At 44.0% G+C, this 13997-nt stretch overlaps 1 protein-coding gene across 3 annotated transcripts in view; it reads right to left on the bottom strand.

The window, feature by feature from the left end:
• The window catches only part of ARHGAP26 (Rho GTPase activating protein 26), a 414773-nt gene that overhangs the window by 168933 nt on the left and 231843 nt on the right, over positions 1 to 13997 (bottom strand). For all 3 annotated transcript variants that reach the window (XM_031449262.2, XM_031449260.2, XM_064484408.1), the window contains exons 13-14: positions 7120 to 7185; positions 2650 to 2724 (exon numbers count right to left, since the gene is read on the bottom strand). In XM_031449262.2, coding sequence (XP_031305122.1) covers positions 2650 to 2724; positions 7120 to 7185 — 141 coding nt within the window. The remainder of the gene's footprint in view (positions 1 to 2649; positions 2725 to 7119; positions 7186 to 13997) is intronic.

Raw genomic sequence — 13997 nt, 5'->3', positions numbered from 1 at the left:
GAGGTGGCCTGAGATCACCAGAGACAGGCACAGGTTCCAGGCCCTCCGGAGCCATCGACTGTAGGTCACGTGATCAGCCTGAGGTCGTGAAATGAATCACGTGAATGGCTCCATGGGGACCCATCGAAGTCCACCCTGGGACCTTCAGTCAAAATTGTCAAGAGAGACACTCTCCTCCCAGAAAGGCAACCTCCAAGGATCACTGAGGCTGAACCATCTGGGCCATTCCCACAGAGAATACAGCCGATAGCAAGACAAGCAGAGCTCACGGATGATGAGAAGCCAGAAGAAAGGAGTGGGAGAGGCTCCGACACACTGGGGATGCCAGTGGAGCCACCAGGCCCTGCCATGCTTCTGCCATCTTGGACTTACTAGTTACGTGAGCGAAGAAATGCCTATTCTGAATTGTCTTCTTGACACTTTGGTGTGAAAAGAGTACTAACACATACAACTCTGCTACTTAAAAAATTTAATAGCATCTTACTTCCTAAAGAGGAAAAAGCCCCCAAACTCCTTAGCACAATATTCATGTCCTTCATCCAAAGGGGCCATCGCAGTTTTTCTACTTTAACTCCCCTACCCCAGCCTCAAGTCCTTTCAAATATTAAGATGATGATGATGATAATAATAATAATAATTAATAATAATAATAATAATAAAATAGAATCAATACTCTCCTCAAAATATTTCCTGAATCTGAATTATTCTTCCATTCTCTCCTTCACTACTCTATCTTCCAGATCTAGCTCCCATTAGGTACCAGTATCATATTTTACATTACAGCTTCCACATACATGCATAACTTCCCCCCGCCTGGACCCTTTGCAAACAGGAAATGACTCCTTCTAAAACTTCATATCTAGCACCTGATGATCTGTTTCAGAGAGCAGACGCTCCACAGATGTTTGCAGCTCTGATTAGAAATGAAAGATGGAGGACTGATACCTGTTAGATTCTTCATTTTTTCTTACATTAGAACTTTTCAAAAATTAACCATATCACTGTACAACCCAGCAACTGTACTTTTGGGCACTTATATCACAAAAACAAGTTAATCTTTATACAAAAACCTGTACATGGTGTTTATAGCAGCTTTATTCATCCCCAGGCTGGAAACAACCCATTTGTCCTTCATCGGGTGAATGGCTAAACAAACTGTGGTACATCTATACCATGGAGTACTACTCAGCAATAAAAAAGAACTGCTGATACAAATGACAACTTGAATAAATCTCAAAGGAATTATGCTGAGCAAAAGAGTCAATCCCAAAGGTTATACATTGTATGATTCTATTTATATAATAACCTTGAAATTACAAAACTCACAGGAATGGAGAACAGATTAGTGGTTGCCAGGGATTAAAGACGGGGGTGAGGCATGAGGGGAGGCAGATGGGGGTAGCCATAAAAGGGCATTAGAAGGCATCCTTGTGGTGATGGACCTGTTCTGCATCTTGACTATACCAATATCCTGGTTGTGATACTATAATCTAGCAAGATGGTACTCATGGAACAAAGTGGGTAAAGGTCCTCAGGATCACTCTACATTATTCCTTATAACTGCATGTGAATCTACAATTACCTCAAAATAAAAAGTTAAGTTTAAAAAAAAAAACTATATCCCAAATCCAAACCAAAAAACAGATTCTCTGTATAAGAGTTCCTCACCAATAATCATAGTTGCAAACAAAAGATCTCACTGCGGCTACAACACATTTAGAGTTTTGCTTACAAACATGAATGGCTCACTCCGAAAGAGTTTTTCTGATCAACATGAAGAGGAGATTTCTTTACGTATAAAAATTATTTTCAGAAACTGGGATGGCAAAAGAAATGACAAATACTAACAGGAAGAGTCCCTGCCCAAAGCACGGAGCGGGGACCCCGAGCAACAGGCTATCCCTAACAGTGCACGGCTGGGCTGTCATGGGGTGAGTAACAGCCACGGATCTGGGAAATCTGATCTGTTTGCCATTTAGATCCATGTGACTCACTGAGGCTGGCTGCATTCACATCTAAAAATACAGGAAATCCGCAGCCTAGGCAAATTTGGCTCATTGGCTCATGGGTTTTTGATTCAAATGCTGCACATTTAAAGATAGTGGTTTTATATTTATATCAGCCAGCTGCAAAGGAGGTTCTGCTGCTCAAGTGACAGAGACTAGGTGGAAATCTAGAAGCAAAGAGGATCAAAAGACTTATCTGCTTCTATACATTTTATCTGGGAGTCACAGACTGATACCTCCTCAGTCACTGGGAACATGAGATCTGAGGTCCTCTGCAGGCTAGAGGGATGCCCTTCCTTGGGTAATGGGTGTGCCCCGTGAAAAGCCTGTCTCCACAGAGGACAGAGGGAGTCATGCACTACTGAAGACAGACCAGGGTGTGGTGGTCACACGAGCAACGGGATGCCACTGGGACTGGCAGTGGCTGAGTTCATGCAGAGAGAGGGTGTGGTGCCTTGGACCTGCCATTTTTTTGTTTCGTCCAGTCCCACTCAGTATCTCTTCCAGTATTGCCTGCGGCCATGACCGCTAGTGCATGGGGCAGCCGATTTCTGGGAATTACCTCTTGGACACCCCGTTCCTTCCCAAGAGGTTCCCCCTTCAATGCCTGGGAGGCGCCTGGCAGGGCGGCTGCCGCACTCACCCATCAGGACGCTCAGCAGCTTCTGCACCCTGGAATTGACCCCCACGATGCGGTACAGCCCTTGCTCATTGATCCCTGAGAAGAGAACAGTGATGATTTAATTAGAGGCACATCAGAACACAGGTCAAGCCAACCCAGCCACCCGCACTTTTTTCATTTTCTCAGTCCTTCTAAAAGCTGCTCTAATTAAAGTCCCCTGTCACTCAGCTCGGCTCTTAGCGAAGGAGTGGGATTTGGTACAGCTGTCTAGGATTTCACGGATGTGCTGCACACTTCAGCCCTCGTGTTAGTTCATCATCAGAGGGGAAAGAAACCTCCCTCTTCTCTTGCCAAGGCAGCATCTGATGAGTTTTGAAAGATGCCAAATATATACTTTTAAATATGTCCCATTTAACCAGTTTTTTAAATTTAAAAAGCTGAAAATGAAATAATAAAAAATTTCATACTGCAAAGAATAAACACTCTACAATCTATTTTCACATATAGAATGCAAATTCTGAGGTATTGGGGCATTTTAAATTTTGGACAATATTGTCAGCCAAGACTGAGAAATTAGAAAATCCATTCATTTGTGGTGTAAATACTCTTTTTTTTTTAAATTGAAGTATAGTCGATTTACAATATTGTGTTAATTTCCGGTGTACAGCATAGTGATTCAGTTATACATACATATATTTCTTTTCATACTCTTTTTCCATTATAGGCTATTACAAGGTATTGAATAGAGCTCCCTATGCCATATGGTAGGACTTTGCTGTGTATCTATTTTATATATAGTAGTTACTATCTGCAAGTCCCAAACTCCCAATTTATCCCTCCCCACTTCCTCTCCCCCCGGTAACCATAAGCTTCTTTTCTATGTCTGTGAGTCTGTTTCTATAAATATTCTTTACATAGAAAAAAAAAAAGGACCATCTTTATTCAACCCGAGGAAATGTGCACCTAGACTAGAAGGGGTTTACCTTCAAACACGCAAAGAATCAAAACTAACCCACCCCAGCACTTTGTTCATTTAAGTGCAAGGATGAGATCATCACCGTACCAGCTACAAAAGGGGACCGTTCAGACCAAGTGATATGACATGACTTTTTTCTCCGACGGGTCCCAGTCCCGTCATACCTGACACTTCTCAGCTAACTGGTCTCCTGGTGCTCTTACTCCTCTGATGTCCATTCTCCAACCAGTAGCCAAAATGAACTTCTCAGAATGTAAATCAGCTTGAACCATCTCTTCTCTTAAAACCTTCCAATGACTCCCACTGCATTTGGATCACACTCAAAGCTTACCGAGGCTGGCCTACAAGGCCCCCCCGTGGCTGAGCGCAGGCCCACCCCTGACGGCTTTATCAACCACCTTCATGCTGCTCCAGCGACACTGGCCTCCAGCGTACAAAGCTCATGCCCCCAAACCACAGCTTCTGCACAGGATTCCCTCCGCCTGGAATACTCTCCTCCCAGCTCTTTTCATCACTCAGCTCTCAGCTTACAAGCAGCTTCTTCAAGCTAATGCATCCCACGACCAATGCTACTGGCCAGTGCTTTACCTGGCTTTCCTTTCTTTACAGCCTTTTAATAACATCTGAAATCATCTTTCTTATTTGCTTTCTTGTTTGCCTCTTCCGCTACAACTACAATGTAAACTCAAGTACAGTGAGTCTGACTTCTTCACCACTGTATTCCCAGTACCTAGATCAGTGTATGATGCAGGCAAACATTCATCAAAGACACTACTTTGGGGCCAACATTTCCTGGAAGAAATCTGGGAAAGGGATGATTCTGCAGTGTCTTCAACAAGACCTATACAGGAGTGGAGCTAACAAACGAAAGGAAGTAGTCTGGAATGACAGGTGTTTACAGCTAAAATGGACTGTAAAAGCAGGTCCATCACCCCGCATGGTTCCCAGGCCAGGAGGCCCTGGTTGTCCTGCTTCCCCCAGCCTGGGCTGGGCCCCACGTTACTGAGTAGCAAGCAGAACCATTATTATTCAGTCATGCAGTGGCTTGAAGGGCTTACCCCTTCTGAAATGTCTCTACTTCTTTCGTCCTTGTGCTTTCCTGGAATCTAAGACACTCCCAGCTCCTGCTGGATGATTAATGAACCTCAGAGAGTACGGGAGGCCTGGGCACCTCTGGTCGCCACAAACACGTGCGCACGTACGTGTACCGCAATAGGGCGCAATGCCCTTCCAGTAGGGAGGCTAGAAAGGTATATAACGCACACTGCCCTTGTTTCCTCTTTGTGCTAAAAGAAAACTTTTCTAGATGCTGAAATCCACCATTTTCATCCTTATCTTACAGGGGGAGGGGATGAGGAGGCAGAAGCTAAGAGACCAAACCATCTGGCGACTGTCTTCTTCCTCTGCTACTTATTGTGTGTATCTCCTGGTTTTACATCAGGAAAGGTCACCCTCCTGAGTGTCTGGAAGGGTTTCAAATGATTAGGTATCCCTCCTGGCTTGGGCGGCTGAAAACTGAGAGACAAAGAGGTTGGGCCTCCTCTGGCAAGTACGCAACCTTCATGGCGCAGGGGAGGGACTTTTGTTCTGAACTCACTTTGGGCTCCATTTTTATGCCTTTCCTTTTGTTAACCCCGTACCTCTTATTTCTCATTCTTTTCTTTTAAAACAGCAAGTAAATCTAAATGCCTGCTGAAAAACTACCTTAGTAATACATACTTTAAAAAATACAGAAACTAAGGGGAGGGTGTAGCTCAGTGGTAGAGTGCATGCCTAGCACTCATGGGGGCTTGGGATCAATCCTCAGTTCCTCCATTAAAATAAATAAACCTAATTACCCCCCCCCCAAAAAAAACCCCCAAAATACAGAAACTGCAGTTATGGAAAATAGATAAATCCAAGGAAGACAGTGCAAACAGCAGAGACAGCCACTGACAACACAATGGTATCTGAGCAGGTACAAGCTGTCCTCTCCCCACTCCCAGAACGGGCTTATAGTGGGCAGGCTGTTTCAGAACTTGCGTTTTTTGCTTAATATTTAATAATGAAAATCTTGGATCTCAATCAATGCTTTTCCACTGCATTTTGAGTGATTCCTAGTTTTTTTTTACTGCATGGACGTGGCACACTGTTGATTTAACCAATTTTTGAGACATTTGGCCGGTTTCTGATTTTTTGTTATTTTACCATAACACCATTGTATAAGTATCTTTATGCCTCAAGCTGGTCCATGTCTTTAATTCCTCAAGATCAATTCTCAGAAATCTCACCTACTTCTACTTTATATTCTCTGGCTATATTTTACATGTCTTTGCACACTCCCTTAACTCTTCATTGAAAGAAGGTATAGCAGAAATAAGCAAACATTTTAAAAAGTGTTAGCACACATTAAAATAATGACCTTGGAAAGAATACTTTTTGACTAGATACATAGGAGTAGAGGCTTATAAGGTCAGTTTTTTTGCCTCCCCCTCTACTCAGTGCTTCATAACCCTTATAAAGATGCTTTTATTTCTCAACTGGTAAGAGTTGCAGCTCCTTCTTTAAAAGACAGAACATCCTCACACAAATAAAAATGACTGGTGGGATGAGAGGCTGCAGAATAAATAAGATGCAAATCTTTGACACTGGTTCAAATCAAATCCAGTGGAGAGACAGTGATCGGTTTTTCTCACTGGTGTAACAGACCAGTGCACTCGAACCTCAAAATTGCTGGAACTGAGGAAATCTCCTTTCTGGTCACCTTTGAGGAGAGGACGGAGACCATCAGGATGAACCAGCTTCCCTGACCTCAAAGCCCTGCTCCTGTGGACCCAGGAAAGGTCAATGTGTGACAGGCAGGGCCTCACCCCTTCTCCCTTTTTGGATAGTCCCCAGGGAAGGGCTCTTAACTCGGGGTCCACAGACCCTCCAAGAGGTCCATTAGAGAATTCACGGTGTCTATCAACTTGGATAGAAAACAATCACATCTTTATTTTCACTAACCTAAAACGGAAATGAAGCATTTTCTTCCACTATGATATAAGCAAAAAGTCATCACATTAACAGTACCTGCAACTTGGTCAGAAATCGCAGATCTTTTTCTAATGTGTTACAATTGTTACAGAAATCTTAAACTAAGCTATATCTGAATTATGTTAGTTATCAGACCCACTTAAAGTGTTTCACTTTGCTATACTTTGTAACTTTAAACGGAAACAAAGAAACACATGTATTATTATACCATAACCATGGTTTTTGGTATTTTAACTGAACTTCAGTTACCTGGCTTCCTTATCATCCCACACATTTGATATTTATACATTTAAAACATTCTTCTGATCTGCCAAAGAGGTGGAAGACACCAAACTGGTTGAGAGCCCCTGCGCTTCAGAGCAACATGACTCGTGGAAACACAATGGCACTTGGGAAGTTAATGAGTCACTTAAAACTGGGAAACAGCAGGTAGCAGGCCCTACGCCTCACCAGATGTGTGACCTTCGCTGAGAACAATGCCATCAGTTCAAGGACTTTACCTCTGGTTTCCACAGCATGGATGCATTTCCTGATTATGCTGAAGCCAATGCTGTCCAACTGTGCAGCTGAAAGAGGAAGAAAAGGGCGGTCAGATTGCTGGCCCTGCACATCAACCCGGGAACAAGGCTTGATCAACCCAGAATGACTCAGTCCCACGGAGCCACCATGTATCTTTTCCAATTTTCCCACTAAAGGTAGAGAGGTGACTCTGAATAAAAACAAAAAATGGCATTCATTGGGAGCTTACCATAGGCCAGGTACAGTTCTAAGTGCTTTGCATATTTTATCTCACCTAATGCTCAAAGTAACTCTCTGCAAGGCTTTCTTCTATTTACAGCAGAAGAAACTGCAGCACAGAGTGACAAGCACTTTACCGAAGGAACAACTAAGCAACCTTTAAAGTGTTTTGTTATTAGCGGGAGCTGCAGGATCAGCTGCGTTTGCTGGTCTGCTTCAAAGAGCAGAAGTCAAGTGCTCCACAAATGTCAGGTGAACGCTTTACAGAGATCATCGCATTCAGTCCCAGCAAGTCCTCTAGGCTGGTACCATCATGGGCCCCAAATAACAGATGAAGGAACTGAAATTTGGCAAAGCTAAACACCTGGACCAAAGCTGCAGAGCTAATATGTGGGACACTCACTCCAGAGCCTGCACAACCTAACTGCCTTTAAAGGGACCCTGAGTTAAAGAGAGAAGTAAAATCCTGCTCAGGTGACTAGAAAAATGGAAAAAAGGGCAAGTGACCAGAAGGAAAATTACAACAGCCAGGGACAACGAAGCTACCTAAGGAAACAGCACTAAGGCAGTGGAGCCGTCCTCCATGCAGTAAATCAGCAGGCAGCGACAGAGTCCTCCATCTGCGCTAAACCCCTCAATGTCACTCAGAAAATACGTGATCAATAGCAGCAACTTTGTCCGCGGCACAGAACCAGCTGTCAACCCGGCAACAAGGCTGGAAACCCACCAAAATTACCACCACACTCTGGTTACCCAATAATAAGATGCGTGTGGCAATCTGTCAGAATGAGTTCATCTTTGACTGCCTTCGGACATCGGGACAAAACACATTCTACAGGCAAATGTTCCAAGTGGAGACGGGAATGGTAGAAAGTAGGAAGGTGAGTATTTCTAAACGATCTGTCATCACCCTAGGGCAAGAAATAAACTTGCAAAATATGAGAACTAAGTAAAACTTGAACTCATCTTGGATCAAATCCAAATGAAATCTTTCTCCAGTCTTTAATGTATATGGGTAAACTTAGATATAACAAAGAAAAATTCCTTTAAAAAAAAAACCACTGAAAGTTCCCCAAATCAAACAAAAAAGGAATGGTAATTCCCCCAAACTTCTCTTCTCAAAGGGAAACAAATCTTGTTCTTACACGTGTGCTGATCACCTGCTGGTACTTATTAACATAACATCCTTGGCCTCTAGGATAGTAAGGAATGTATCAGGAAAGGAGGAAAGCAATGTTCTTCCTGGAGACCACCTGCCACACGAACCACTGCTCTTATGCTCTTAAAGCTATGAGGAGCCTGCTAACCCAATTCCTTGCTTTTTCTAGTATGAACCTAGTCCTAGTGTTCACTCTGCAAGTTTTGTTATATCAAGCTTTCTGATGCAGACGGAGATCATTCTTTCAAATGAAACTCAATTAACTCATGCTAAAAACTTTTTCCAATTTTACAACAAACTCTAATACAGAGTCCAAAGTATCTGTTGGAATCTAGGGAAGATTTTTTTCAAAATAACATCTCTAATGAGATATAATTCACATACTGTAAGCTTCACCCCTTTAAAGCTGAGAATTCATTCATTTCTAGTATATTTGCATTTATGAACCAATCACTACTCTCTACAGAACACATCATTACCCTCCACCAAAAACCTCACACACATTAGCAGTCACTCCCTGTTTCCCCCCTCCCCTCAGCTCCTAGAAACCATGAATCTTTTAGTCTCTATACATTTGCCTATTCTGGTTATTTCATATAATATGTGGTCATTTGTATCTGGTATGTTTCCCAGATCCGTCTAAGATTGCAGTATTGATACTTTCACTCCTTTTCACAACTAAATAATATTCCATTGCCTGGATATACCACATTTCATTCATCTATTCAGCAGTGGCTGTTTCTGCTTTTTCGCTATTGTGAATGATGCTACTAGGAACATCTGTGTACAAGTCTTTGTGTGGACATATACACCTACGAGTGGAAGCACTCGGTTATACGGTAACACTATGCTTAACTTTTTGAGGAACTGCCAAACTGCCTTCTAAAGTGCTGAACAATTTCACATTCCCACCAGCAATATATGAAGGTTCCAATTTCTCCACATCCTTGCCAAAGCTTGCTTTTGTCTTTTTTATTATAGCCATTCAAGTGGGTGTGAAATGGTATCTCACTGTGGTTTTGACTTGCATTTGACTTGCATTTCCCTAATGACTAATGATGTTGGGCACCTTTTATGTATAGGGGAAAATTTTCATTCCTTTATACAGTAGTCAGAGCAGCACCCACTGGTAAGTATTTGTCAGAGAGGAAATTACTTTCTATACTTAAGGAGGTTTCCAGAATGTCCATAACTGTGATTCAATAGTCAGTTGAAGCCTTTTGGTTCTTCTTTTGAGAAGTGCTTAAAAGGATCCTTGCATTGGGATGACACTCAGAGATGTTTGGGAGAAAAAGAACCACAACTGTGGACAGTGCTCTGGGGAGCTGATTGATTCCAAATTTGGAAACTTTAAGAAGAGGTCTGTGGACATGGCCTTGTTCTAGGCATCTACGGACTTCTATTGTGAACAAAGACTATTTTGCTTCCTTACCCCACAAACAATGATAAAAGTTTTGAAAAAGTGGAAATAATTTGGCAGCTGACAACGATGACTCCAGTGGCCAGAAGATACACACTTATAAAGCCACCAGCCCAATCAGTAGAAGAAAAACAGACAGAGCTAGCTATAACCCTGCAGAGACGAATCAGTCCCTGAACTTTTCCTGCAGAACTGTGGAAAACTGGGTCCTTTTCTAGGTAAGTAACAGCTAACAGAAAAGAATACAATGGGACCTCCCAAGGAAATCCAGAAAAAACCAAAAGCCCGCTAACCTACATTAACTACAATTACTTCTTTTAGAACATGGCAAAGCAACCCCCTCCTCCCAAATGTCTAAGTCAATATTCCTTCTTTGGTTTCCCCAACATCAGAAGTTCCCCAATTCGTTTTACACCAGTAAGCCCCTTTTCTTGAAATAAATCGTACACAGATGTTACACATAAAGGCCTGACACGTTACACATGTAATGCAGTGTAACCATCAGTATATATTAGTTGCCTAAGTCAAACACATATAATAAATTCACGTATTGCAAAGTCAAATGTTAACAGCTCAAAGTAAACTCTCTGTAAGCCTCTAATGCTTCAAGTTGTATACTGACGATAATGAGATTTTTAAACAAAACTGTGTTAAGAAATGAAATTCAAATCAAACAACAGTTCCCAACAAGGAACTCATAAAATACAGTTTAACTACCATCATTCTAAATCTCTGACCTGTTATTGCATTGTCAGTTATCACACTGCCCCTTACCCCGGCATTTTTGTGGATCTCTCTGGTGCGCACGCACACACACGCTTACGCACGTGTACACACACAGGCTTGACTTCTACTCTCATCAACTTGAGTTGCCAGCTGACGTAATGATTAGGTTACTAATGATGAACAACTGCTTTATTATTTAACGCATACCAAGTACCACTGATGTGACGGGGACTGCAGTGCATCCATAACCAGATGATCAGTCCTGAGCTCTCCCCAGCAGGTACATAATCTAAGTTAAATAAGATCTACTCTGAAAATCCAGTTCCCACTAAAAGGCTTAGAACACCATCACCACGGTGCAGAATTTGCTAATGATGGCAAGAGTCTGAGAGGCCCGCCAGATGGAAGCGGCTGTCCTTAATCCCCTCAAGCAGGTGATTCAGCTCTTTTACTGAGCCCGGGCTCAGAAAAGGTCAGGGATTTATTTGCAATTGCTGTATCCTTATAATCTCCAGAAATAATCTCTCATTAAATATCTACTAGGCTTGCATTATTCCCTTAATTTGACTTGCGATGAGTTGTGGCGGGGCCAGTGGCTCCTAGGCCCGACCTCCGCTGTCTTGCCACTGAGGCTTGGGCCGGCTGACCCTCCGCCCGTAGCCTCAAGTTCAGCTCTGCCCAGGTGTACGCGCAGGGCCGGCCAAACAGCTGTGGTAGAGCGACACTCACAGAGCTCACCCCCAACACCCGGGCTGACCTGTCAAGTTAGAAAAGTGTCTTGACTTTCACGCCCACTTTTGAAGCCTTGTTTGTCTCCTTTTAGAAAAAAGAAAGGGCCTGGGTCCCACAAACCTATTTTCTCAAAGTTCTATGGAGAACAGGAGAACAGGAGAACAGAGGAGACATCGGTTGCCTCTCAGTCCAGTGGGAGAGTCTCAGGGCCAAAGTGGGAGGAGGCTGCCTGGCAGCCCGCTGGGTTTGTGCCATCGTGCCCCGGGAGTGGACTCTGAGAGGAGGGAGGCAGCTGAAATCCAGGAACTGACTGGTTTTCTGGAATGGGCTTCAAAGCACAACATACTATGAGGCTCAGTCAGACTGAGGACAAGGCGGAGGCCGGTGGGCCAGGTGGGCAGACACAGGTTTTAGCATAACCATCACTGCCCTGCTCTGCAGCTTCAGGGCCCTCAGGCTACCTCTCCTAAGACACTTTCCTGGGCTCCTTCTGCCTTTTAAAAAAAAAAAAAGAGGTATGTAGGTGATGGTAGAGCGTGACAACCACAATAAAACCATGAGCCTAAGCCTTAGCACCCCACTTCTGGCTTACCCCCACATCCAGATTTTCACCTCAATTTTATCCAAGTCTCTCTACCTTGACCACACCCGTCCTGATCCTGGACCTCTCCTGTGTTACCAGGACTGCTGCAAGGCCCTCCTAACACCTGCTCTGGCTCCCTCCAGTCTGCCCGCCACACTGCAGCTTCCACGACCTTGGCAAAATCAGACCACGTCACCTCCCTGTTTAAAACCACTTAATGACGCCCCACCGCTCTTGGGAGGATCACCCAAACCCTTAAGGTGGGCCACACAGCCCTGCATGGTCTGGCCCCAGGCTCATCTCATAACCACTCCCCTAGGTCTCAGCATCCCAACCTCACTGGCTCTCTTCCAGAGCATCTAACTGACCACGCCTTCTCCTCAGCCTCTGCATAAGCTGTGCATCTCACCTGGGAGACCCTCGGCCCAAGCAACTCCGAATCCTCAAGTCCCCCTTCTCAAATATCAGCTCCTCAAAAAAGCCTCCCTGACCTCTCCACCTGGGCTAACGCCCCCGGGACGCGCTTGGGTATAAAGCCATCAAGCGCTCCTTCTGGATATGCAGCGCAATTGCAAGTCTACATTATCTGCGTGACCCTGCAAAATGTCTGCTACCAAACTAGACATGCATTCATGAGGGCAATGGTCTATGTATAACTTCACTTGTTTTATTCACTACTGTATCTCTGCCTTTCACTGCCTGCTACGGTGCTGGAAGTGGAGTGGAAGCATGTCACTTTTCATGTAGTGTAGTTTTCCATTCTGGATGCATGGATATAGGTAAAGTGGTCACCAAACGGGAGGAGAGTTGCTGAGGGGCAGGGCTGTGTACTCAAAATGACCTTTCAAATTTCAACTGATGTAAACCCTCCGAAAGTAGATGAGTTATTTAAGCTTCTGGTCCTCAGCTTTTTCATCTTTTGTGAGGACAGACAGGTTAAATAAAGAAATGAATGGCTTACTCTGACCACTTCCTTCCTTCCCGCGTCAGTACAAAGCGGAATCACCACCAAGCCGTACAGCCCCAAGAGTGGGTCCGAGAGAAAGGAAAAACCAAAGCTGTGCAAGCCAAGACATGGGGCACAGGAGACCAAACCAAGTGTTAGGTTTCCTGGACACTTTCAAATCCTTTGTTTGCGCACTGAGGCATTCCAAGCTCTGTGCTCTGTGTGGCTTGAACCAGGGGCTGGCTGGCACTCTCACATCACACTAACTGGGCCATCTAAACAGTCAGACAAGCCTGAGGGTCGAGAAGACCCTAGAAAACAAAAGGACTCTCCTCTAGAATTCCGTGCTACCCAACAGACCTCACTCACCCACAGGAGCCCACTTTCTGAAAAATCACTGGCCTGACTCCAAATTCTTAGTACTCAGAAAACCCAGAAATGATGCAAGAAGAGGCCACAGCACCAAGTTTGAACAGAAGGGATCTTTCCTTACCATGGGTTGACTGATGACAGATAGTCTGAAAAAATGACACTTTGGGACACACCCCAAAGTTACCCCATACATGCACCCTGGGAATTCTAACAGACCTCAGACCTCTCCTTCTCCAAGGCAGAGGAGCCACCCTACTGAGTTCCATGGACATTAGAAGGGACTCCCACCTCCCTCAAGCTGGATTCAACAGGTTATTTTCCTAGTCTGAAAAATTCTCTCCAGGAAACTTATTCAACTTCCCTTTGACCAAAAAAATGTCTCAAATTTTTTATGGGAGACATGGAATTTGCTGGAAGTGCTAGGTGTGTGCATGAAAACGAGAGAATGAGAGGTAATGAAGTTACTGCCGCGTTTCCAGCCTGGCCAGACACAAGAGGCTGTCTGGGGTTGCTGCAAGCAGGACACCATTTTATGGACACTTCCCGGGGCATGTTCTCATCACAGAAATTTACTCAATTTCCCTGTGCGATTTGCTCTTTAAAGCCTGACCTGCCTCGCTCATTCTGAGTTTAATCAATTTCAGCACCATTAAAAGCCATGAAGCAAAACACCCACATTGAATTGAACACAAAATCCCATCT

This window comes from Camelus dromedarius, chromosome 3 (genome assembly GCF_036321535.1).
Source record: "Camelus dromedarius isolate mCamDro1 chromosome 3, mCamDro1.pat, whole genome shotgun sequence".
Lineage (NCBI taxonomy): Eukaryota > Metazoa > Chordata > Mammalia > Artiodactyla > Camelidae > Camelus > Camelus dromedarius.
Note: the sequence above shows the minus strand (reverse complement) of the source record. Positions and strands in the feature narration are given on the sequence as shown.